The sequence below is a fragment of the Procambarus clarkii genome, chromosome 50, assembly GCF_040958095.1.
Source record: "Procambarus clarkii isolate CNS0578487 chromosome 50, FALCON_Pclarkii_2.0, whole genome shotgun sequence".
In the NCBI taxonomy this organism is placed as follows: domain Eukaryota; kingdom Metazoa; phylum Arthropoda; class Malacostraca; order Decapoda; family Cambaridae; genus Procambarus; species Procambarus clarkii.
This window is the reverse complement of record NC_091199.1, coordinates 7,974,450-8,001,748: the sequence shown is the minus strand read 5'-3', so window position 1 is coordinate 8,001,748 and position 27,299 is coordinate 7,974,450. Positions and strand designations below refer to the sequence as shown.

At 37.1% G+C, this 27,299-nt stretch overlaps 1 protein-coding gene across 11 annotated transcripts in view; it reads right to left on the bottom strand.

Annotated features, from left to right (window-relative positions):
• unc80 (unc80, NALCN channel complex subunit) overlaps window positions 1–27,299 on the bottom strand; it is a 162,248-nt gene that overhangs the window by 17,800 nt on the left and 117,149 nt on the right. For 7 of the 11 annotated variants that reach the window (XM_069303440.1, XM_069303442.1, XM_069303444.1 and 4 more), the window contains 12 exons: window positions 27,069–27,246; window positions 26,315–26,467; window positions 24,291–24,494; window positions 23,877–23,993; window positions 22,677–22,805; window positions 22,431–22,451; window positions 15,623–15,746; window positions 14,292–14,507; window positions 13,887–14,071; window positions 13,297–13,465; window positions 10,388–10,528; window positions 213–389 (listed from right to left, as the gene is read on the bottom strand). In XM_069303440.1, coding sequence (XP_069159541.1) covers window positions 213–389; window positions 10,388–10,528; window positions 13,297–13,465; window positions 13,887–14,071; window positions 14,292–14,507; window positions 15,623–15,746; window positions 22,431–22,451; window positions 22,677–22,805; window positions 23,877–23,993; window positions 24,291–24,494; window positions 26,315–26,467; window positions 27,069–27,246 — 1,814 coding nt within the window. The remainder of the gene's footprint in view (window positions 1–212; window positions 390–10,387; window positions 10,529–13,296; window positions 13,466–13,886; window positions 14,072–14,291; window positions 14,508–15,622; window positions 15,747–22,430; window positions 22,452–22,676; window positions 22,806–23,876; window positions 23,994–24,290; window positions 24,495–26,314; window positions 26,468–27,068; window positions 27,247–27,299) is intronic. The other 4 variants (XM_069303447.1, XM_069303448.1, XM_069303451.1 and 1 more) reach the window with 2 other exon arrangements.

Here is a 27,299-nt window from a genome sequence, read left to right as displayed (position 1 = left end):
TATATCTATTAGTTACATAACAAAACTATAGCAACACGTATAACCATTTGCACGTCATTGATAAGTTTCATGACTGCAACTTAGCTTGCTAGCTACTTGACAAAAGTGCTATCTAACAAATGTATCAAACACTTTGTACAACAATACAATAGTTACACTCCTGTAATGACAAGGTTCATTGTAGGATGTGAAGAGAGCAACCTCTACAATACCTTTACTCAAAGGTTGCAACTCCTCAGCTAATGAGGTCCTTCTGAGTTTATCTGCATCTGGGAGCGGAGGAATCTGAGAGTCGTGGGAGGGTATGGGGGCAGGTCGTGGCTCGGAGCGCACAGACAGGTCTCGGTGGAGCGCCAATGAACATCCAGTACTGCTGCTTGACACAGAGCCTGCTCCTCACCACCAGGAGAAGGGCAGAGGTCAAAGAGGGTGAGGCAGGGGTGACAGCAGTAAGTCTGACCAAAGTCAGAATAGGTCGTAGTAGGTGGGAAGAAGGGTACAGTTTACTAACACGTCTCATGGTCATTCTGCTCCAAGGAGCATCTGCTGGGTTTTCCAAATTTACTATTTATAGAACTTTTAAGTTTTTTACAACAAGATTTGCTGACCAGACCACACACTAGAAGGTGAAGGGATGACGACGTTTCGATCCGTCCTGGACCATTCTCAAGTCGATTGTGAGAATGACAATCGACTTGAGAATGGTCCAGGACGGACCGAAACGTCATCGTCCCTTCACCTTCTAGTGTGTGGTCTGGTCAACATACTTTAGCCACGTTATTGTGACTCATCGCCTGAACAAGGTTTGCCTTTGCTTCATCAATTATTTAAATACTGTATTAGCTTATTTACAATTTTCATCCATATTATAAGACATAGTAACATTCCAAAGATGAATGACTTTGTTCCAGCAGTAAGAACCTAATGAGTGTAATTACCTAAGTGTAGTTACAGGATGAGAGGTACGCTCGTGGTGTCCCGTTTTTCCCAACACACTTTGTCATAACACTTTGAAATTCATGATGGTTTTGGCCTCCACCACCGTCTCGCCAGTGTGTCAAGGCAAATATATTGATGCTAAGTATGTGCTGGACATTACAGTATTATAATGCCTAAATAAAAACGTAGTGTATATAAGATATTTTCATCCAGGAAAGAAAACGGCAAGTGAATGTTTTCAAGAGTAACTATAATATTTTTTTTTTTTTTTTTTTTTTTTTTTTAGATATATACAAGAGTTGTTACATTCTTGTACAGATTATTTTGTAAAGATTAGAAGCACCACTCCTGAAAGATACAATGGACTAACTTAATTCTACACTAGAAGTAATTTAGAAATCTTTGTGGTAAATTTTAGTCTGGAGGTAATTATTATAAGGTGTTAACTAAAATGTAAAGGTCACGTTTCTCATCTATTAAAGTACTGTACAGATTTTCAAGAAATTTTAAACTGTACGTAGAACTCAAATACATTTCAACATTGCAAAAACAGGTGCAATTTTGAAGTGATTTAAAGATAATTTCAAAGCAAACCTAAAGGCCAACATTATTAACAGGAGACTGGGAATCTTAGCTTAAAACAGCTAAAAAAAATCCCCAGATACTGTAATTATGAAGGTTTAATACTCTACAACAGAGTATAATGATAATCTTTAAATGCCCCATCAACAAAGGCGAGCACACTTCCTTAAAGTGATCACTGTCACAAAACCAGAATTTTTGTCCATGTGCTCAATTTGCAGCAGAGTGCATGTTTAAGATACTGTTAAGCGGCAGCACCATAGCAATTAGCTGTGGGGATTACTTTATTTATCCATTTTAAGATAAACTAATTTTTCTTTCAGTCATGCTCCACTTCAATAAAACTTAACATTCTTTCCACAGAAGGACATATTACTGTAATTACAAAATTCAAGATATCCATATTCTTTTCCTACTGTTTATAAAGAAGTAAATATGATCACCAAGATAGTGTATATCTATCTTGGATTGGGGGATGGAAAATATAGATAGCAAAAATAAAACTATAGATTTAGCTTATGCTAATGTTATTATTAGTAGGAAAACTAATACTGTACAAATAAAACTAAAGATGGGGTTAGCAAATTGTAACTAAACCATGCTAAGCGATGACAAAATCTTCTATATTATCAATTTCATAGTTCCTGTACCACAATGCAACACCTTGGTCTTGATAGCTGAACTAACAATATCTATTATCTACCATGGCTTAAAGCACAGAAGGAGCACAATCATTTAAAAGATACAAGGAAATCTATGCTATGCATAAGCTTAACCTAATCATTCTCACCACTTCTCTTAGTTAGGTGAGCAGGTGGTAGAGGCCAAAACCGTCAGTACTTTCAAAGCGTTATATGACAAAGAGTGCTGGGAAGACAGGACACTACAAGCGTAGCTCTCCTCCTGTAACTACACTTAAGGTAATAACACACATGAGACACCACAAGCGTAGCTCTCATCCTATAACTACAATTAGATATTTACACACATTCACAAAGTGAAACTAAAGAAAGCCCCTGAACTGAGAGGTCTAAGCCATACATAAAACCAGAGGAAGCTAGCTGGAAAAAAACAAAAAGGGACAGAGGCAACATTATTACAATATTAAATATTGTTGAGGCATTGACAAAGTAGATAAAAAGTATATGTTTAATTTGAATTCAGGGAAAGACGAGGACACATGGTGGAAACTAGAAATTGTGTAAGAGTACAGTAGTAGAATGAGCTAAAAGGGAAGGTAGTTGAAGCTAACTTTATACATAGCTTGATTAGTAGATATGACAAGTAAGAGGGTCAGAAGTCAGTGCAGTAGGTGTCTAGCGACTGAAAGATAGGGGCTGGGAGCTGGTGCTAACCCAGCAAGCACATATACACCCACATATAAGCACTCATTACACAGATAATACGTCACAAGAACGTAGCTGAAAATTAGACACCCAGCAGACAAATCTGAAAATAAAGGTATTGATGACCTTTTGGCCCATCATGGACCATTATCACTCTTTAAGACAACTTAAAACATCAATTAAAGTGAGGGCTTTGTGAGGATGTTTCGCTCAGGATAGCTTTCTCTGATATAATACAATGAAGACAAAATTATCTGTAATAAAATATAAACTAAAGAGAAGTGTTATTTTTCACTACCAGTGAGCAATTACACACATACAGATACTGCACATTACTGACACCTGTTATCTAACTTGTTGCTATAGTCTTAATACTGGATGCTGTGAAATATTTAGGATGTGTCCTTTATTATAATAGTACTGTATCATACAGTACCGTACATCATAAAATGATCGATGTGAAGAGAACATAGCCAGTATGAGGAGCAGACATCCTCATTCACAGGAAGCTGTGTAATACATAGTGAGTGGCAGCCTAAATCCACAAAGACATCTTACAAAGATTCCTTACCTCTGACGGAAATCATTAATCCAAATCAAGAAGCATATCATGTAAGTCCTGAATCTAGTACAGGACTTTTTATCTTATGACAGGTTATCTTATATCATGAGGAAGTAACCTAACTTAAATAACCAGCTATTCAGTAGAGTGTATTTACCAATTCCTGGAAAATTATATTTAATTGCAAGTTGAGATAGTATTTAGTTATTATAAGAGGGTTTATATGAAATAATGACATGACATTGCATTTTATAGGACCACAAGTCTTGTACATCCAATACTCCATACACCCACATTCACACTCACTCACTCTCTCTCCTAAATCAGAGTGGTTCACTGCTTTACAAATGGGTGGACAATAATGTGTACACTTTAAACTGAGTTACCTCATGCCAGTGGACATATTTGGTCGCTTTAACGTCAATTATCATCAGTGGACGATGTCGGACCAACATTAAAGCAAACAAAATTGCCTGCTGGCCTGTTTTACATACAGACCTCAACATGTAGAAACAAGGAGCCTAAAGCACAAAAAATCATGACTCTTGTACAAAAGAATATTATAATTTTGATATACAGTTACATAGCCTTTTCATCTCTGAAATGCAGTAGGCCTACCTCTTGACATTCTACACATTAAGGAAAGATGAAAGGCTGGGTTAGAAGGCAGCTTGATTTATTGAATAAACAACTGCAAAAATGCAGGCAGTTTAGTTTAAGGGTGTACAACTTAATTATTTTAGGATGTGTGCAGCTACTTTAAGATAACAGATAACTTTATCGTTTAAAGAGAAAGATGTAAATTATTTGTTGAGGAATTTTGTTCATATCATACACTTTTAGATGACAAAATAATAATATGGTAGAACCTCATCTTATTGACTTGACAACTCCTAAAGTTGCCAACTTGATTAAGGGTGCATATAATAAGCTTATAGGGGAAAAGCAAATTACTTATGGAATGTGCAATGCATAATTTGCATTGCGAGATGACCTAATGTTTACCTGAACATGTGGTCAACTTAGGTGTTGGGGTTGGCATCTCATTTGAGGGGTGGTCAGATGAGCTTACTTGTTTGCAGATTAGTTGAAAGGTCAGCTTGTTAACTTGCTGTTTAGTGCTTGATGGATCAGGTTGTATACTTGTTAATATATGTAACCTGGGTGATTGAGTTTACTCGGCAAGTTGGTCGGCTTCACTGCCAAGCTGGCTTGTTAATTGGATGGGTAGGAAGCTTACATGATAGGGTGGGTAGCTTAATTGATAAGGTAGCATACTTGATGGGGTGTGTAGCATACTTGAGGGAGTGAACAGCTTTCTTGAGGGGGGTGGGTAGCTTACTTGAAGGAGGGGCATGGGTAGACAGCTTTCTTGAGTGGGGTGGGCAGCTTACTTGATGGGGTTGATAGCTTACTTGAAGGGAATAGGTAGCTTACTTGATTAGGCAGCTTATTTGATGGGGGGGAGATTGCTTACTTGAGGGGGGGGGGGTGGACAGCTTCCTTGATGAAGAGGGCAGATTGAATGGGTGGGGTAGGTAACTTGAAGAGATGGGCAGCTTACTCAAGGATATGGGCAGTTTATTTGATGGGATAAGCAGTTTTATCGAGAGGGTGGGAAGCATACTTGATAGGGTGGGCAGCTTATTTGAGGAGGTGGGGAAGCTTACTTGGTTGAATAAGCAGTATGCTTGTGAGGGTGGGATGCATACTTGATAGGGTGGGGCAACTTATTTGAGGGGATGGACAGCTTTCTTGATCAGATAAGCAGCTTGCTTGGGTGGGTGGTAAGCTTACTTGAGGGGAAAGAGCAGCCTGAGAGGGCAGGCAGTTTAGTGAAAGTGTAATTCTTACTTGAATGGGTGGGCAGCTTCTCTCAAGAGATGAGCAACTTACTTGGTGAGGTGGGCAGCTTACTTGAGATGATGGACAGCTTACTTTAGGGGGTGAGCTGCTTAATTTAGGGGTTGGGTAGCTTACTTGAAGGGGTGGGTGGTGTAGCTAAGAAGGTACACAGCTTGCAAGAGATCAACAGCTTACTTGAGGGAGCAAGTAGCTTATTGTACAAGCTTACTGTGCAAGACTTTATATACAAGGAAGTTCATAACTTACTGCCAGAGCTGACCAAGTTGCCTCAAGGTGTGAGTGTTTGCTAACAAGCTAATTACAGATTACAAAACATGCAGGACATGCAATTATAATTTCACATAAGCAGTCCACCATAAAATAAATACAGCATTTACAATTGTTCACATGGGCATGCATCTTGCTTAGAAGAACATGAGAATTATCACTATGTGCAAGTTCTCCTCTCAATTTGAGACCATCAGTCAAGTGGAGAAGTGCTTTCAATTCAAAGAGAGGAAGAATAACTGTGCAAAGCTGCTTTATATGGTATATAATATGCAATAATACACATTTCATGTGTTTTTTCAAGAAATGCACACATTTCTAGTTTTTGCTCCATGTAATACACACATTCCAAGTCCTTGCTCTAAGAGAGAGAGAGAGAGAGAGAGAGAAGCATATTTCAAGTCCTTGCTCTAAGAGACACATACACATACCAAGTCCTTGCTCCAAGAGAGAGAGAGACAGAGAGAGAGACATTCCAAGTTCTTTTTCCAAGAGAGACACATTCCAAATTCTTGTTTCAAGAAACAACAAGAGTTACGAGGAGAGATCAGAGGCTTGAAACACCCCAAAATTAGAATACAGAAGAAAAAGAGGTGATATGATCACCACTTACAAAATACTAACAGGAATCAACCAAACTGACAAAGAGGAATTCCTGAAACCGACAACTCCATGAATAAGAGGACACAGATTCAAGCTGAGGAAATAAAGGTGCCCCAAAAATATTAGACAATTTTCTTTTGCAAACAGAGTGGTAGACGGTTGGAACAAGCTAAGGTGGTGGTGGAGGCCAAAACAGTCAGTAGATTCTGAGCATTATATGTCAAAGAGTACTGGGTAGACAGGACACCACGAGCATAGCTCTCATCTTCTAACTACTCTTAGGTAATTACACATTCAAAGTTCTTGCTCCAAGAGACATGCATTCCAAGGCCTTGCTCCAAGAGAGGCACATTCTAATCATCACTCCAAGAGAGAGAGAGAGACACATTTCAAGTCTTTGAACCAAGAGAGAAACACATTCCAAGTTCTTTCTAAAAGAGTGAGACACATTCCAGGTACATGTGCCAAAAGAAACACATTCTAGGTTGCAGTTTAAAGAGAGAGAAATTTTCCAAGTCCTTGCTTAAAGAGTGAGACACATCTTCTTCTATCATATATACTTCTACCACATACTGTATAGACACATAGGCTTCAATCTAGAAGATAGAAGAAATAGAGGCGATATGATCACTATGTACAAAATAGTAACAGGAATCGATAAAATTGATAGGGAAGAATTCCTGAGACCCGGAACGTCACGAACAAGAGGTCATAGATTTAAACTAACAAAACAAAGCTGCCGGAGAAATACAAGAAAATTCACTTTTGTAAACAGAGTGGTAGACGGTTGGAACAATTTAGGTGAGAAGGTGGTGGAGGCCAAAACCGTCAGTAATTTCAAAGCATTATATGACAAAGAGTGCTGGGTAGACGGGACACCACGAGCGTAGCTCTCATCCTGTAACTACACTTAGGTAATTAAACTTAGGTAATTACATTTCCAGGTTCTTGTGCCAATACACATAAATTTCAAGTCCTTGCTCCAAGAGAGAGAGAGATTCCAAGTCCTTGCTCCAAGAGAGAGAGAGATTCCAAGTCCTTGCTCCAAGGGAGAGAGAGAGAGATTCCAAGTCCTTGCTCCAAGAGAGAGACATTCCAAGTCCTTGCTCCTAGAGAGAGAGAGATTCCAAGTCCTTGCTCCTAGAGAGAGAGAGATTCCAAGTCCTTGCTCCAAGAGAGAGAGAGATTCCAAGTCCTTGCTCCAAGAGAGAGACATTCCAAGTCCTTGCTCCAAATAATGAACAGGTGCACTGTTCTTCCAAATAAGAAATTTGATGTCTATAGCTTAGATTTTGAACAATTCTAGAAAAAATTATATACTATATGTACAGTGTTGTTACTCTTGAGGTTAGCTTTGCAGTGACAAAATGCTATGCATTACATTTATCCCTATCAAATCTATGGATATGAAATTCATGTTAAAAATGCCCTGCAGTTACACTTGTTAACAAACTTAAAAGCTACTCTATTTAATAAAGAATCTTATGGAGGCAAATTGACTGTTTTATAGCATTTGTTCATCCAAGCAGCATGAAAAAATTAGGTACCTAATAAATTCTTTTGTTATTAATGTGAAGTAACATAGTAGTACCATGCTTCTAAAATCTTAGATAAAATAAGATTAAAGCTTTTAAGACATATTCTTTCAAATATTGTACTGCAGAAATAATTGCTTTAACATCATCATCCCTTCTCTCATAATGAGCAAGCAAGCCACAATGTCTTCAGTTATGAGATAAATCAGCACAATGGATTCAACAGCAAATATTGCAAAAAAGTGTGTCAGGAGAAATTAAGTAGCCTGTTATGTAGGTGATGGTACAGCGTAATAATTTTAAGTTCACTCACCTGGGCTCTAGGAGACAAACCATGGACCCCTTGCATGTGAGGCAGAGGCTTTATTCACTCAGCTATGAGTAGTCTCCCATATTAAGACTACTCATAACTGAGTGGATAGAGCCTCGGCCTCACACGTGGGGGGGGGGGGTCTATGGTTCAAGTCTCCTAGAGCCCAGATGAATGGAATGTTTATTACCACGGAAGTGTGGTTGACAATTAATAATTTCAATGTTAGCAATGATACAGATAATAAGCAAGATTTCTTTGTGTACCAAGTACTTATTGAAGGATCTTCTCTCAAAAACAATCCTGAAAGGATCATCTCTGTCAATATGAAGAAGCATTCTCAGTTTCTTCTTGATAACAAATTAATTACAATGCATTCTAAATTGTTTTTAATATGGCAGAGGCCAATGAGGTATTCAACAATGACATTTATTATCAAGTCTGAAAGCTATAAAACAGTTCAGTGATGTGTCAGCTGATGCTATTATGCTTGTAAGGATCTTAATTTACGGACTGATAGGTTGAAGGCTATTTTCACACTAGGATGATTAAGTGAACCTAAACTTGTCAGTCTAGTTATTGGACATATGGCGGGGGGGCCATTTGATTTAATTCCAAAAGTGACCACAGGGTAAGATGAAGAATATACTGGAGAATTAATCAATGTTGAAATTTATCCTACTGTCATCACAAATAAAGAAATTATTGAAGTTGAACATACAAGATTTCCATAACAGTTTCTAATAAAATAAATTGCCTAAAATTTTAAGAAAATGCTAAAATATTATGGTGACATTACCTAGAGAATGGATATACATTTCAAAATACTACTGGAGAATTTTATGCAAGTCTTATAAATTACACAGAACCTATAAAGTTCTATGTTTTCCAAAATGCTAGGACATCTATCAAATTACCTCTTGCCAAAGTCTTGAAAAATCTTAATTAAAAGGCAATTAATTGTTTAGTATCTACAATATGTGTGTAGCCCATGGTGGAGACACTGGCTAAGGTGAAAATGGCTCGAGTGCCCTTGATGATGGCTGACAGATGTGTATGGAGGTAGTGAAGACAAACACAGTCTACCTTTCTGTTTGGTTACAGTTTGTGGGTTCTGAGCATCAGTGTCCTATGGCCCAGTCTTTGACTAGGTCTCCTGGCTGGTGGCCAGGTCAATCAGGCTGCTAGACGTAACTGCTCACAACCTGATGTATGACTCACAGCCCAGTTGATCAGGTATCCTTTGGAGGTGTTTATCCTCCAAAGGATAATGAAAAATGTCATAAAGGTTTGTTCAGTGTATGTAAGGTAGGCTGCTCCATTATTTAAAACATCGAATATCATATTGATGTTTTTCGGTGGTAGAACGGATTACTTTTATTTCCATTATTTTAAATTGGGAAATTCGTTTTGAAAGACAAGCATTTCACATGACGAGCTCGGTGCCGGAATGGATTAAATTCATTAATAGTGGTTCCACTGTATTTTAAAATTTTGCATAAAGTTTTATATACTGTAATACTAAGTTTTAAACCTTTTGTAAAATAAAATTTCAACATAGGTAAGTCTTATTTTTATAACATAACTGAGAAATTTCACAGCTGATTGTAGAACGTCTGGCAATTGTTTTCTCAGAATACAAGAAATTTGGCAAACTCTTCACACTAAAAATTGTAAGTGTATCCACTAATGCAAAGAATTTGCATTCAAATATAACTTACCTATAGAGCAGAAATATAACAAAATAATTGTGAAATCAAGATATATAAAAATTAAAATGTCCAATTGAAAGGGTTTTAAGTAGAGGAGACTGATTAAACTGATCCTAATCAGAACTAATAGAAGCTCGAAAACAAAAGGGGGGAAGGGGGGAGCTATTGTATCTATGTTGAGGGATACAGGAGGTTTTTGTATCCATGTTTGGGATAGAGGAAATTTTTGTGTCAAAATTTTGAAGGAAAGGTGGGGGGGGGGGGGGCCTGTTGTACGTGCAAATCATAGCTAAAGTTTGTTTAGAGCAAGTCTTATGAGCAGTTTCAAACTTTCTGGTCTTCATTTAGATCATCAGGTTATCTATGGATATAGCATTCATCTTCCAACTGAAGTTTTTAGAAGCCTACTATTGATGTGCACAGATTCATACCAGCCACACAAAGACATCAATAACATAAACCAATTCATTAAACTTGCTTTTAATAGATCTCCACTTCACTTTCTGGCACTTACATATGAATGAACACAATTGTCTCAAGCACTGAGTTTATAATAATGCAGTAAAAACAGAGACTAATGTGATGAGCTCAGAACAGGAATTCAGAGGAGTTCTGCAACAAAAAGATATTATGATGATGTCATCTCTAATTCTTAGATCACACACCTTTTGACCTGAGGGGAGGAGAGGTCAGAGGCCGTGCAGGGCACTCCGAGTGAGGGCCAGCATATGACATCCGAGGTCGGCGAGATACATGAGATATTTCACTTTGTATTTCCAGGGCTGAGGGACGCATGTCTTGTTCCCCTGAAAAATATGCCACTAAAAATAACAAAGGTGGGATAACAAGCAATAAAACACTCGGGCAACAATACAATATTGATACAATATTTACAAACATGCATAATACAAAATGCATACTCATAACAAGCATATAAATTTTGCATGTCAGAATACAGTATACAAAAAAAAAAAAATCCAAATTTTCAGTAACATATTAAAATTATTTTCAAAAGAGATATTAAAATAATTTCAGAAATAAAATGTACGTGTAACTGAAAGATGAAGAAATTTTGAATTAAACATTCATACATAAACCAGAAAGTAGTGTTCAATGAACTTATTTAATTTCTTTCATAATAATTTACACTATACTGTATACTGTTTATTATATTCACATGAGGTGTAATTTAATTAGTCTTCACTATGAATTATAGTTACAAAACAATCTCATTAATCTTAAGTGTGAGGGACTCAATATCAGCATTTTAATATAACTACCAGTTTAACTAAGACATGCCAGAGGAAGCAAAGACATTCAGAAGATGCCAAGATGTGTGAGATAAAGCCAAGATATGCCAGAGACAATCAAAACACCAGAACAAGCCATAATATGACAGAAGAAACCAAGACATGTCAGAAAAAGCCAGACGTCAATGTGACATATGGAAATGACAGCCAGGCTGTATAACCTCCTCCAAGGCCTCACTGCACATCCTATCAATTTATCAATATATTTTAAGTAACCCTTTATAATTATCATTGTTTAACATTATTATCATTTGAATTTATAAAATGAATGCAGTATATGTAAGAACTATAGAGGTGTTAGTCTACTAAGTGTAATGGACAAAGTGTATAGTCAGAATAGTGAAAATAAGTCCAGAAAACAAGTTACATTTCATTATGGAAGAGGTGTTGATCAAATATTTACATTGAGATACATGGTAGACAAAGCATGTGAGATGGATTACAAGGTGTGCATTGCATTTATAGGTTTGGAGAGAAATATATAACCACGATACCACGCGTGAACATGTGGTTCCCGGTCACGCGGGCCAACCTGCCTCAGTTTACTAGAGCTGCCCACTTAGTGACAATCACGCCTATAGGAAATTATATTTTTGTGGTAATTTTTTGCTTTTTGAATATAAAACTGATTATTATATATCATGCCATTATATATCATGATATGATATATATCATATCAGTCCAGCAACCAGGAGGCCTGGTCGACGACCGGGCCGCAGGGACGCTAAGCCCCAGAAGCACCTCAAGGTAACCTCAAGGTATGCCATTGCCAAAATCATGACCGAGCACTGGTCACAAAGCCTCAGCCCATAGATGACGCGTTCGTGAACACATTGAGCGATCAGTGAAACCCGAAGGCACTGAAACCCGAAGAGGAAGCCGGCGACGCAGCAACCAACACAAAGCCCCCAAAAGCCCAACCCAGCGGTCACGAGAGAGGCAGACAAAATGTCTCCGAAGGAACCAGAATAAAGCCGACAAAGCCACACCCGACCCGGATGGTAGACCATCATGGCAAAGTTAGGCTCCTGCACAAACCCTTGAGCAACCGCCGTGTGACCTGGGAGCCCCTCAGGAACAGATGAAGGCGGGAACGCAGGCGAAGCAGAGCCGCCAGAGGAAGAGACAAGGATGCAGTCCGATCGTCCCACACAAGACCCAGGCAAGACCGAACCTGAGGGGGAACCAGATGGGACTTCCGCCAGTTCACCAAGAACTGAGACCACATCAGAAGCCAGAGGCACAAGACCTCACCAGTAGCACATCGGCCAAGAACTGAAGGGTGGATCACCAGCGTGAGAGTCTGGGGCTCCCCCTTCTCCCTCTCAGGGAGGGGGGTGCAGACAGCGGCGTGGCAACGTGATGATGTCATGCTCGTTTACTAATTTTCTTTTGGGGAGTTATTTCCACTCGTTCAGATTTCAGTAGCAATATTTTCACCAGAATAGGGGTTTATTTTGGGGCACCTACTTTTCTGGGTGCCAGATCCGGTTGATGGTAGACATAGAATGCTCCCAGCCACACGGGGGTTTCTATAGGCCATTGCATCTCATGCCTCTCTGAGGGGGCCCCAGGTTCTGGCTTGTGGTCCCTGGTAGGTAAGAACTCCAGGCACATTGACTGATGGCAGAATGCTTATATAACCATATCAGCTTGGATAGCTCCGAGGAGCCAATGGGGCTACCCCCCCCCCCCCAGAAAAGGTTATTTTCACTTTATTACTATTGGTGTCAGTATTACCATTACTTAAGAGAGCATCCACTGACATTTGTGCATCCCTAAATAATGCATTTATAATTTGCAGACTTAGTGAATGACTATAATTTAATATGCTAAAACAATTATAAATATTTAATAACTTACATATCAATAGCAGTCCCCATGGTGCAGTGGTAGCACACTCGCCCTTCGCTTCACAGTTTGGCCTAGGTTCATGTCCTGGCTGGGTAGGACTGACTAGGCACTAATCCTTAATGTTATGTCTTTGTTCACCCAGCAGTGAACTGGTACCTGGTTGTTAAACGATTTGGCAGGTCGTATTCCAGGAAAATTTAAGGTTAAGGACCTGCCCGAAACGACATGCTACAGGCTTTACAAGAATGTAAGAACTCTTGTATATACCGTATATAAAAAATACTGTACATATAGAGAGCTGTTATTATTTATCAAAATAACATTGCAAAAAGCAAAAAAACATGGGAGTTTACAAAAATTTAGATACAAAACTTTTTTAGAGAGAAGTATGTAATATCTTAAAATTTTACCTGTTACTTTAGTAGTAATGACCTCATCCTTAAGCTGTTTGACCTGGTGAGCAAGGTCGAGGAGGAGAGACCCTCGGCATCTAGGAGGTGGCAATGACCAGCCATGGATACGGTCACGAATAATTAGCTGGTAGTGTTCACTGCCTTCATTTGTACACTGCCGAAGGAGCTGTAAAAATGTCACATGATGCATGTTAACAAGTGAATAACAGAATGCACAAGTCATCAATCAATCTGCTGTGCATTTATTTGATCTTGTTGTCATATTTACCAGTTTAAGGTATGAAACATGATTTTTATATTGTAATTACATTTAGGTAATTACATGATTAAAATCATGTTTCATAACTATTAAAGTGGTTCATATGAAAATAAAATAAAATTAATGCAAAGCAAACATAAATTCAAACCTGCAATAAAAGTCTATTCACTGTTTATGGTAAACACAGAATCAGAAGAATAACATGAAAGGTAAAAACAGGCTGCATGAGGTAAGACTAGTAAATGCATCCTCTACTAATATAATAAATCAATTAATGACAATGTTACCACAAACACAAGCAATGAATTACCAAGCCGAGTGAAAGTACCTTGGTAAGCATGAATGGTCTCATCTGGATAAAGAGAGGAGTGCGGAATGACACAACAAAGTCTAAAAAGTCCCAAAGTGCCAATCCTCCTTCACCGCGCGAGTCCATATCCCGAAGACAATGAAGAATGCGGTGCCAATCTTGTGACAACTGCTTTTCAAAACATACCATCATCACTTTGAGCCCTGCACAGAGAAGTTATGATTTATGCCTGACATTTGATATTATGAAAGCAAGATAAACTAATAATAATATTCTAAAATACAAGTGAATGTAACTTACTCAAGTAAGCGAATGTAAGTTACTCATTTAACTATGTGTAGAATGATTAGTAACAAAAGTACATTAACTTACCCATGAAGGCTATGTGTAAAATGATCAGTAATAAAAGTGCATTTGATTTACCCAGGAAGGCTATTCGAAGAATGGTTGGCTTGACCTTGGGATAGGCACGTGGATCGAGCTGATGGTGGGACCAGGATTGGGATCGTGGGTCAGAGCCTGGTACGGTCTTGGCTTGTGGGCCGTGTATTGGTTGCAACTTTGCCAGTGGAGGGTTCATGGCATGCAGGACAACAGTAAGTGCAAAGCTGATGTCTGCTTGACGCATTCTTGGAGCATCTGTAATTGCACGCATTAGTTTTTAGTACAGTTTTTTATGTACTATTCTACCTATATTACAAAACACTAAAAGCTTATTGTGTGGCATTTATAATAGAAAATTTTGCATTTAATTTTGATAATTTACAATATTTTTATATTTAATCAATAAGTTGTTATGGTATCTTACAAAAGAAATAGCAATAGAAATTTTGCAATTTTCTATGATTTGCAGAATTGCTTTGCAGAATACTCTGATTTGCTATGATTTGCAGAATACCCAACTTTGAAAAAGAAATAAGCTCAATATTAATTTTCTTACTTTCTCTTGTATAAGGAGACACCCCCAGAGAAGGCAGATATCCCCTAATGCAGTAAGGGGATCTTGATTTCTGCCCTGCCAGGTAAGTTGACCATTTGAAAGACTGAACTTTGTACTTTAGGTAATGCAAATCTTACACACAAAATGTTAAATAGCCAACACCAAGATCAACAAGACTGATTCAACTTAATGAAATTGAATACAAATAATTACCTAATTTTAATTGTTAGGAGAGGCAAATCTGATAAGTCGAAGGACAGAAAATTCTGGGTCTTCACTGGGGGCACTGCCTTTGAACCCCTTTGGTGTTTGCTGGCAATCCCCAGATCCCTTGCTTTTTTAAAGTATCTTCAAAATTAAACTTTGCATTCCCTTTCATATTAAATCCTGGGCACAGCCCTGCACATGAGGCACATTATAATATGACAACCTTGAAGCACCTCTAGTGTGGCCAGCCTGAGGATTTGCAACTAACAACATGACATTGAAGACATAACTAAACCAATTATTTAGAATGACAGATAACTGAATAGATGACAGACACAGCATTAACTAGAAAGTACAAAATATGCCAACATTATGCATACTGACCCGTCTACTCACAGCAAATTTCCCTTTACATAGGTGGCTGGTGGAAATTTCCCTCTACATAGGGTGGATGTTCCCCCACTATGGTTATTACAGGTAATTACCACAGCAAGGAGGCCTGGGCAAGAACCGGGTTGTGTGGACACTAAACACCCTACTAACTATCACAAGGTAATTACAAGATAGCCTGACAACCTCACTCTTACAAAGCTCCTCCAGAACAAACCTTTGCGTCCGCATCCAACTCGGAGGCATAGAGGTAGGAGGAGGTTCATAATCATGTTCTCGGTCTTCTCTGGTGTTGGGAAGAGTGATGACCCACCACAGATCTGCTCCAGTGAGAACGTCACCTGCACCATTAGGACACAGTATGTTACTCCACAGATTTTGATGACTTCAGGAATTTAGCTTTTTAAATGGCAGACTAAAACAGCATCCTTAACACACTGGACCAACACTTAGAAAACTGCACAGCAAGAAAAGCAAGCCAATGCATTAGAAATGGATTTGCTCATTATCCTTAAAGAAGAAATTAAACACAAAGGGGCAAATACATATTAAATATACATAAAGCATATGCTCCCTTCTACAATTTTGTGTGATATTTCATTAAAGTAAACACAAAGGGGCAAATACTGCACATATTAAATATATATTAAACTTGTGCTCCATTCTGCAATGTTGCTTAATATGTCTTGAAAGTAAACATGTGTAAATGCCCCTACATGCACAAATTCACCCCCTCCCCCCCCACACACACACACACAGGAAAATCTGTTATATAATTTTAGTAAGGTGCTGAGGATAAATTATGGATTTTCATATCTGACTGAATATTGAATCTAACCTGTTGACCACTTTAGCTAATACCTGCCCAAAATGTGATGTATGTTAGTGGCTTTACAAGAACTTACTATTTAAGGACTTAACGTAAGTACTCACACAACCCATTCTACCTTCAAATAATACCTAGAAAAGTTTTCCACTTTGAGTAATCACTCAAAAGGTAACAGTTACAAATTCCTTAAAGAAATTCCTTAAACTTTGCTGTAGTGTAAACAGTTGCTCTGCAAATTTCATTCAAAGAAATAATTACAGCTTAGTATTTTGTTAATTCAAGAGCTTCTCAACTAAATTTTAAAGCAGAACAAAATTTAAATTTAGTACCACCTATGAAAAGGCTAAATATTCATACATAAGAGTGGCAGTCAATGTTTTGCAAGTCAAGAGTAAAACAATATGACAAGAATCTATATTAATTTGGAAACAAATTCTCGGTTTCAGCTAATTTGACAAACATCATACAATTTGTTGTTCCATGGTAAAGGAAATTAATCGGCATGAAAACCTTGAGTTTGATCGTTGCTTAGGACACACTTGAGATCCCACCAATGAGGCAAATGTAGCCCATATCGAGACCTTGATTACAGTACTCCGCTGTATTAGCCTGTTAAATAAGCACTCGGGTTTATATTACACATGAAAGCTTGGTAGTCACCAAGCTGAAGAGAAGCTAACTTGTAAAGCAGTCAGAAGAATTCTGTAAGATTGGCATAGCAAGCTTGAAGGACAATTGAAGTACAGTACTGTAATTAAACTGAAATCAGGGAAACCATATTGAAAAATATAATGCGAGGCATGGCTCTGCCTAACATTTAGTTTGCAATATGTTTTGACCGCCACTTATAAATAATTTATTTCACAAGAAACTCAAGTACAGTATTTGTAAAGAAGAGATCGTGAGATGACCCAGGTATATTATACCAAGTGATTGAGGGATATGTTCTGTCTATCACTATTACACACTTATAAAAGTTTCCTTAGCTCAGGTAGGAGATGGCATAAGTGGTGGCCTGTAAACATGCACAAGCATTTCTGATCACAGATGAAGGAATTATACAATTATATGAATAATTAATGGAAATGCACAAGATGGGATGTATACAGTACATTTAGGAGAGGAAGCTGAAGAGTTTGATTTTTGAAAATGAAATTGATGTCTTATCTAAGTGATGGAACAATTAGATAAAAAATTATGAGCATTGATAAAATGAAACAGGGGGAAGTAGCATATGGTTTGAAAATTGTAATATGAAACATACAGAAATGAAGTAATCTAGAGTTAATAAAACAGTTAACAGTACAGTAAATAAAACTCAATAACGACAGTCAAGATTGCACTATACAGCCCAGAATGATTCAATAAAAAGTCAAGAATGAATATATAAAGTATCAACAGTGCACAAAACAAGCAAAAGGTGACCTAGAGCACAGTTTTAACATGGCTGAGGATTGTGTAGCTACTTGAAAAGGCTGATGCTTGCTTCACGAGTCAACATGTTTAAAATTGGATCAATGTATCCTCCTAAAATGATAATCCATATACTGTAGCAACTGTGGAATATATGTACAATATATGAGCTGTTGTTCCACAAAAGCATTCCACTTTTTGAACTACTGTACTCGCTTTGTAAAAGGATTGAGAAACAAGGGAAAACCTTACCTAACCTCTCTTGGGCCTAAGATTGTATATATTACCTAGAATTGCTTATAAAAGGACTAGCAGAGACTAGGTTAAATTGTTGACTATTTTTTAATGCTCTATAGTATCCAATAGTACAAAAGAAACTTTTCTGGGGTGAAAGAGTAGACACAATGAGTGGAACAGGAAACTAACGATAATGTGATTATGATATTCTGATCAGGCTGCACAAACCTAACACAAAGCTCTGTAATTGGATTAAGAGAAAGCTTGATTAAATACAGATTTGTGAAGACTATGATATCTACAAAAGGTCAATAAGTGTTATTATGATATTCTATGAAGGATGAACTACATAAGTGAATAATGTTAAATAAAGGTGTAGATTCAACAGAACATAATATCAACCTGGGTACTTCTGTATATTTGAAGATTCATTTTAAATTAAATATCTAGAAAATAGTGATAGTGTTAAATATCTAGAATTAAATGTTAAATATCAGAGTTGAATATCTAGAAAATAGTGTCAGTAGAAAATCAAGATGACAGTGCAATTATATTTGCTTCACATAAATATAATACAGATAATGTTTAAATTTGATAAAAAAATTTGTGGAATGTGTGTTACACATATAATCAGTACTGAGTTACTGATATTGATGCGTTGATTAACCTAAGCAGCTCTAACAGTAGACATACAGGACAGCCTAAATAAAGTTGCAAATGAAGATAAGTTAAGAAGGTATTGGGTAGATATAACCAGAGGAACACTGATTGAAAATGCAGTCAAACAAATAAGAATATAACATGTAAATGGCAGTATATTGAATGCAGTTCCTTACAAAGAAAAACTGAGAAAAAATCCAAAAGGATATTAGAAAACTGGCAGGACTTGACCCCCCCCCATGCCTGTCCTCACCTTAAATAGTCACTATTTGTACACTAGATATACAAGTATACAAATTGAATATAAAATCATAGAAAATTTATGTTTTTCCGGACAAATGAGAACCTGGGTTGGTATGTTGGGTGAGATGCTGTAGGTTTGTACACTTTGGTACAGTACGAACACACGCACACACGTTGTATGCTTGTCACACCGAGGCTGTAGTGGTTGTATCTACACTATGTACATACAAATTTATTCATCACTATATTGTTTACTACAGCTACTGGACATACAAAATGTATTATGTGTGTCCAGTTATATAGATCTCAAATGGATATATTAAAATAATTGAAAAACAATACTTGGCGGCAAAGAGGAGCTTGAGAGCAGACCAGTAAGACTGAGCAAACCTGACTATCACCACTGGGACACTGCTCTAAAGAAAACATGCAATATCTATGGATTTACATAACCCCTAGAGAATTAATGTGTATGAAATATAGTGTACGTGGGAATAGGTATTTAAACAATGAAAGACTTGAAGAGTTATTTGTATGGTGGAAGTAACAAAATTAATAACTGGCTTTCATGTTAAATTGAGACATAAGGTGTGCTCTAGTAAACATTTAGGTAAATGAACATAAATATGCAGTAAACATGCATAGTGTGTTCATTAGCTGAAGACAATAACAGACAAATCATGCAAGGACAACATTTCCTTATCATTCAACTTATATTAAATGATGAGGTTAATAAGAGTGCTGAGAGTAAGTTTGATCAACTGTACAATGATGGTGTGTGTCTTTGTAAATGTGTCTCAAACTTGCACAAGGGTAACTCAGCACTGTGTGAGAGGTCTCATAGGACTGTGTGAGAGAGAAGTCTCATAGGACTGTGTGAGATATACATCTCATAGGACTGTGTGAGAGATAAGTCGCATAGGAATGTGTGAGAGATAAGTCTCATAGGAATGTGTGAGAGATAAGTCTTGTAGGACTGTGTGAGAGATAAGTCTCATAGGAATGTGTGAGAGATAAGTCTCATAGGAATGTGTGAGAGATAAGTCTTGTAGGACTGTGTGAGAGATACGTCTCATTGGACTGTGTGAGAGATAAGTTTCATAGGACAGTGTGAGGGGTAAGTTTCATAGGATCATGTAAGAGATAAGTCTCATAGGATCATGTAAGAGATAAGTCTCATAGGATTGTGTGCAGAATAAGCCATATTAGAATTTTTGAGGGATATGTTTCATAGGACGTTGTGTGGGGCTTAAGATGTATAACCCAAGATGTGCACCGATATCCTTGATAATTCCTAAGCACAGACACCAAATGTTTAGTTGAGGTTCTTCTTCTCATGAATTAATTGACTATGACTGAATAACTTACAGATACACTTCCAGATACAGTAATAGTTCTAGGATTTTTGAGTGAAGCAAATTTAAAATAGTGTTTAAATACTTTATGCCAGAGACATCACAGCCAAAGCACAAGCTTTAATATAACTGACATGTCGTCAGACACATGAAAAGGTGTAATCTTTGACATCTAATAAATATTTACAATTTTAGTTCAAATATTTATAAATCAACTTTTACTAAAATTATAATCTTTTAATCTCAAATTTATAATGTGAGACTTTGACTGGCTAACAAAGAAAATAGACAGGGAATACATAATTATTTTGTTAAGTGAGAATATTTATAAAGGCATATTTTATATCTTTGCACTGTTTAAAAGTATTGTTAAGGTGTAGGCTTATTACGTGCTATAGTTGGCCTCAAGACATTTTCTAAATATGATGTATTTATAGGTGAAATCTTCAAATTTTTATATCAGTAAACAAAAATTCACTAAAGCTCAAGAAAGCTACTTTACTGGATGGTCTAAGGAAGATAATAGTACTAGTAACAATTGTATGCTCGATAACACGTTTTATATGAACAACTTGCAAAAGCTACTGTCTAAAGTCTACATGGCCAATATATTTAATGTTTGATTTGTTGTAGGAATTTGTTTTTGCTAAGAGGGATGTGTCAGTTTTGTAAAATGGAATGCAGAAGTACTGACACTGTTTTTGCTGACCAGTGAAGTTAATTTAATTACAGTATGTCAGCTTATGTCAACCATGTAAGATATACTTGGGTTATTAATTTTATGCAATATTACTTAATAATATTATTTTATGCAATATTACTTAATAATATTATCAGGGACAGTTTTCTGGAAGAGAGATGGGTCATAGTATTTAGTACAATTTGAGTTTGCACAAACCAAATCTACTACACGCCATTGTTATTTTAACCCTCAAAATGGCAAAATACAAAGTAAATAAATGGCAGTTAAAATAATAAATTTTGCCATGATCTTAGTTGTAATTAGAATAGAATTATACTCTTGCTATCTAATATGAAATGTAAATATGATCATTTTTTTTAGAGGTTGCTATGCTTTTGTAAACATTATTAATCTAATCAAACATTGTAGTTCTCCCCAGTAATTTTAATTCATAAAGCTACTGTATTTAATAACATATTACCTTTTAGAACATCGCTATCTAATATACCTAAAACTAACACTTTTCCCTATGTAATCAGATAGGGATTGTCACGACTCATTTAGGACGAGTGAGATTTTTACATGATAATTAGGTATTTAAACTGTTTGAGAAAAATGCAGCTTTAAACCTCATGTAGAAGGTCATTCCACATTTTAAGATCTCTTTATTTGCATGGCATTTGCTTTGGTTGAGTATAAAGTGGAATATAAAGTTGGAATATAAAGTAGCTATTTGGTTCTCGTGTAGTGTCCATGGGTTCTGCTACAGCCTTCTAGGATGTGTTTGAGGTTACAGAAGTTAAAAACCCCAAAACAATCCCATCTTAGATTATATTTGTATTATTTGTACGAGCAAAGACTGAATGGTATATTTTTAGATACCAAACGTTCACTATAACCAATCACGGAAAAAATAAATCTGCTCATATCCAACTACAAATTACAATGATTGACTAGACATATAATATTTAAAAAACATTGTAGCCATCTTGAAAAAGTGACCAAGATGCTCTTCAAGCCTCAACAACTGGTTACATTAGTGACGCTTTTATTTCAAAATTTTTAAGGTCAAAAAGATCAAGTGAGATCAAAAGACTATTCTTCTATCATAATTTGAATTGTAATTATAGCAAAGTTTGCAATTTTAGTGACCATTTTGTTGTGCACCATTTTTAGGATCAAAGTATAAATATTTAAAATAGCATCAAGCAGATTTGAGTTGAGGATACACAAATTCAGCTAAATGAGCTTTGTGGTAAATTCTATTAACAAATTCCTTGCATAAGTTTTACAGGATTTTTTGAAAAAACTACCTATGACTAGAATGAAAAAAGTTTATATCAAAATCCAAATTAATTAGTTTGACATAATGGATTTTATTGAATAAATTTACTATTGTGCATGAAATAGTGATACCATTATATTAGGCATTTATAACTACTTAATCTTCAACATTCCATTTTCAGGCAGAGGAAGTGCTCAAGGAACCCAATGGGATCTGCTTCAGAGTTTCTACCGATGAACTCTGAGGGAAAATGCAAAGATTTATAAGTAGAAAATAAAAGAACTATAAAAAAAATCCTCCTTAGCTAATTCTTAAGCTCACCCCAGTTACATCGCTGAACATCTGGAAAAGAATGTGAGAGTTACATAGGACCAAACATGTGTATGATTATGCATGTTTTCTGTACATAAGGAAAAACAATTAAAGCACAATTTAATAATACTAACAATATACTAATTGTAAACAAAAGTAATTGATAAATACAGGTAAATCATATTTCCAATTTTACACCATATAAAAACTATAATCAACAGAAAATAAGATGCAAGCAGCCAACGAGCAACTCACCCCGAGAGCTAGGATTTGCATGGCAATGATCTTGACTACCATGGAGCAAAAGTGAGGAGGGGGAGAGTGGGACCAGGCGGCAAAGTTGTGGACTTCCATGTCTCCTATTCGCTCCCCGAGTATCAGTGACTGCCAAAGAAAAAGCTCTGATCAAAACTGCATTGGCAAATAATGATTGGAAGAAATATTCACTGTTCTTATTTCAAGATACAGATTAGATTCAAGTTATAAAGAACACATCACTGTGATGCAGAGACATAAGTATATTCAATGTTTTCAATGTTTACAGTGGCAACATTTTGAGCAATAAATGTTTAAAGTTGCTCCCCAGGATTTGTGCAAGGATCGTCAATCGTACACTTTTGATCATATGCAGTACATGTCAGCAAGAATAACAACTTCCAAACAATACTATTGAACACTAACATGCACAAACACCCAATTTCATTAGGACAGAAAATATTCTAAAATGCTCTTGTAATGTCTGGTACAGTATATAATTTTTATTATTTTTGATTAATATAAACGTTTTCTTTTTATTTAGATGTCAGTTGGTTTTATTTTATTAATGTTAATTTGTATGTTGTATCTGCTAATGTTTGCAAGTATGGTAAATTATGTATGAGAGAATGTATGTTTATGTCTGTGTGTAAAGTTGATTTCCCACATGTTTTTGTATGGGTAGCATCCCTATACCATCCTTGACACTCGGAGGGGGCTTGGAGCTAGTTGCACATAAAGGTATGAGTGAGGTGTTTACCTAGCTGTGGAGACAGCTGCTTCCATTTTCTCAGTGTAATTGAGTACAGTAGTCAATCTGATGAGTTGATAAAATTGATTCCACATTGTATAATGTCCCTTTTCCTGTGTTTTTTAAATAAATGTAATGCAAACATTGTGCTAGTTTCTTTGAGCCCCAAAATTCAAGAGTTGTTCCATTCACTTGGTGTATCCTCTCATATGTGAAGTGAATTTTTATATACTATATTTGCTTTATTCCCAAATTTTAAATAACATGCATGTACTGTAAGTAAGGAAGAGGGAAGGAGATGTATATTTATTAACCCCCTCCTTACACTCTGAATAAAACAATGTACAGTATAATGAAATATGCACTGTTACAAATTTGTTTCCATGTGAAAGAAGATATAAATTACAGTATCATTAAATTATTTGACTCAATGAGAGGCTGGAGCTGACCTGGCAGACCTGCACAACCATCTTGAGGTGAGGCAGGTGTGCTATGTAAGGATACTTGGAGAGGGTTGTGTATACGCCCTTCAGGAGACTAGCTGCAGCACCCCAGTCTGTTAATCTCTGCCAGAATAAAAGGTCATACTAGGTGTCAACAATGGGTTCATACCTAGCAACTATCTACAATATCTAGAGAGGACTGAGGTAGTCAGGGGTTGTATAGCTGAATGTACATAAACATTAATTACCATGTTTAATTCCCCTGAAAGATATTATTTTGAAATTAACATTATTTTCCTATCCAAATTTTACAAAACTCTATGTTCTGAAACCAAGAATAATGGTATAAAATTTTGAACTAGCATCAAGTAGAAATTGGTTACTTATGCTTTATGATACCAAATATCTCATGCAGCATACCCTTATGGAGTTTTTCTTGGCAATCTTATTAAACATTTTATCAAGTCTTCTAAGAATGTTAACCAGTGCTGGCCTGAGATCCTCATGAGACCAATCTGGATGTGGAAGGATCTCATTCATGTACCGTTGGAGTCCTCTGCAGCCCATTGTGGCAGGATCATATGGGGCCACCTTTAGCAGGCTGTGAGCAACCTCTGCTAGACGCTAAGAAAATAATACCATTATTTGAATTAATACTTTACTTTATAAATAATAATTTATCTGCCATAATGGGACAATATGAGACAAATATATACAGTGAAACACTGTATTGATTTTAAATGTTGTATGCCAGTATATAAATGAAATCAAATGCAGTATTTCAAGCAAATTCGTACCCTGAGAACATTATATAAAGCTGGTAACCTACACACATACACATCAAGGCTGAGTGAATTGATTAAAAAAAAAAAAAAAAAAAGCATTGAATGCAATGAAACGCCATTTTCTGGGTGAGCCCAGGAGGCTCCCTGACAACACTTCCTCCCTCCCTCCCTCCAACCGGTAGGCATTTTTTGCATTGTTTGATGCTTAGCTTCCGAACTGGAGTGCTGGGTAGCTGGCAAGGGAAGGTCTGGGGCTTCCCCCTCCCCCTCTCGGGGAGGGAAGGGCTGCACGGACAAGTGGCACAGTAGTGGAGTGTGACATTTGCTTGTTTCCTTGGGATTGGAGGGAGTTCTACCTCTCTGTTCGGTTTTTCTTTGTACTTTTCTTACCATGTGAGCGTTTGCTTTGTTATGCCTATCTTTCTAGGTGCCTAACCCCAGTCAAAGACAGATAAAGAAAAACCCCAACCACAAGAGGGTTTTCCAGGGCCAATGCTCCTTGCAACCTCCCTGAGGGGGCCAGGTTCTGGCTCATGGTCCCCAATACGTCGAATTCCATAGACTAATGCCCTGGTCTAATATATCACACATTAGCCCAATAGCTCCAGGGAGCCGCAGGGGCTCGCCACAGAAACCCCTACGGAAATGGCATCCCAAACGCACCAGGGAAGATAACTCTGACACACAAGGGTAGTACTCACAGGGTACTTAGGGAAGGCTGCCTTAAGCCCTTGCATCCCCGGTACACTTCAGATACACTTGGCCACCACACCACGAACAGCAGAGGACACCACAAAGGTAAAACACTGCCAGGAAACCAAGGCCAGAGTTGACAATCGCCCTGGAATGCATTAGTCAACAAACTAAGGTTGGGTAGCCGGCGTGGTGGGTCCAGGGGAAGAAGGGAAGCATGCAGAAGAGTGGAGTGGTGGCAGGGTGTGATGTTTGCTTGTTTGCTTGTTTCCTTTGGAATTGAGGGAGTTCTGCGTCTCTGTTCGGTTTTTGGTTGCAATTTTCTTACAATGTGGGTCTGTTTTTTTATGTCTACCTTTCTGGGTGTTAACCTTGGTCGATGGCCAACATGGAATGCCCCCAAGTACAATGGGGTTTCTGTAGGTCATTGTTCCCTTTGCCTCTCTGAGGGAGCCAGGTTCGGGCTCGTGATCCGTGGTAGGCTGAACTCCTCTGACTAATGCGCTGCTCTAATGAATTGCATATTAGCCCGATAGCTCCAGGGAACCAAAGGGGCTCCCCACAGAAATGGCTAATAGGGAGTTTTGGAGAATACAACAGAACACTAAGTGGACAATTGAAGTTACAGAGAATATAACAGATGATCAAGTGATACCGAGCAGTAAAGAATAAGTCCTGTATTAACTACCTGTTCTGCTTACAAGATACAGTATTATTTTTTAATTAACCTCAAGATTTTCTAACAATAAAACTACACGCTCTAAAGATAAAACCATTACAATTTAAGTATCACAATCAAATGTAGTTTTACTTACAATTTGACAGTACAGCACATACTTATCACTGACACCTAGAATTTTAACTTACAAATTGGCACGAACTATTTGTATGTCAGACTTATATTTTAATTTTAACTTATATAACAACACTTGGTATCCAGAAGACCAGATCTTAAGTTTCACTTACAAGATGACATTTAGTATCCAGAAGATCAGAATGTTTGCTCTCCTGTCCAGCTTTCTTGTTGATCTCTGCCAATCTCTGTGAGCAAGTGGTTAAAAACTCGGCCACCACATGCAGCAAGGTGTCTCGAGGCTGACGGAAGTCATGACGCAGTGCCTGTGGGGTTCAATATTTTAATATATCTTCTTATATAACACATGTTTTGAAAACATTTCTCAATAAAATACTATTCTTTAAGGATAATTACTGACACCTCAGTTTTATATGTCTCATTTGCTCGTGTCTTGAGTACTGGTCTCGCATCTGAAAGCAAATAAAGTAGCTACATTCACATAGATCAAAGAGGCATTTCTAACAGCAAAGTGATAAGATGCTTTATTAGTTCATCAAATATTCAGCTCAGCTTCAAAGAAGCATAATATAAATACTGAATGTGTGCAGTACTTAAACCATTTACTTAAAATCATCCTGATATTTTATTTGTGCCGAAAGGAAAAAAAAAGACAAAAGAGGAAATGTCATCTAATTTAGTATCTAAGCTGCCCAATAAAATGTTCAGTACTTCTACCCCATACTAGTGATTTTTGCAGTATTAACTTGGTCTCTTCTCTTGCTTTGGCACTTCTAATTTACAGATCAGCTATGAGAAGTTTCCATAACAGTACTTAAAATCTTAATACAAATATGAGACCTCGAAACAATCCTACATTAAATTTCTATACATTATTAATCTGTTAGACACATCCAGTAATAATACCTCAGAGTCCTCCATATCTCGCTCATAGGCTTGGTATCTCTTGGAATCACTCATGTACTTGGAATGAGAATCATCATCCACCTCTATGGCAGGATTGTATGCCTTTGATGTCTTGGAATATGTAACTCGACTTGAGCCCTTGCCTTCTCCAGCTGACTTTTGCGGTCCTGTGTAGTTCCTAGAGTACAGGACAGGAAAATCTGTATCATGTTGATAACAAAGAGTTGCTGC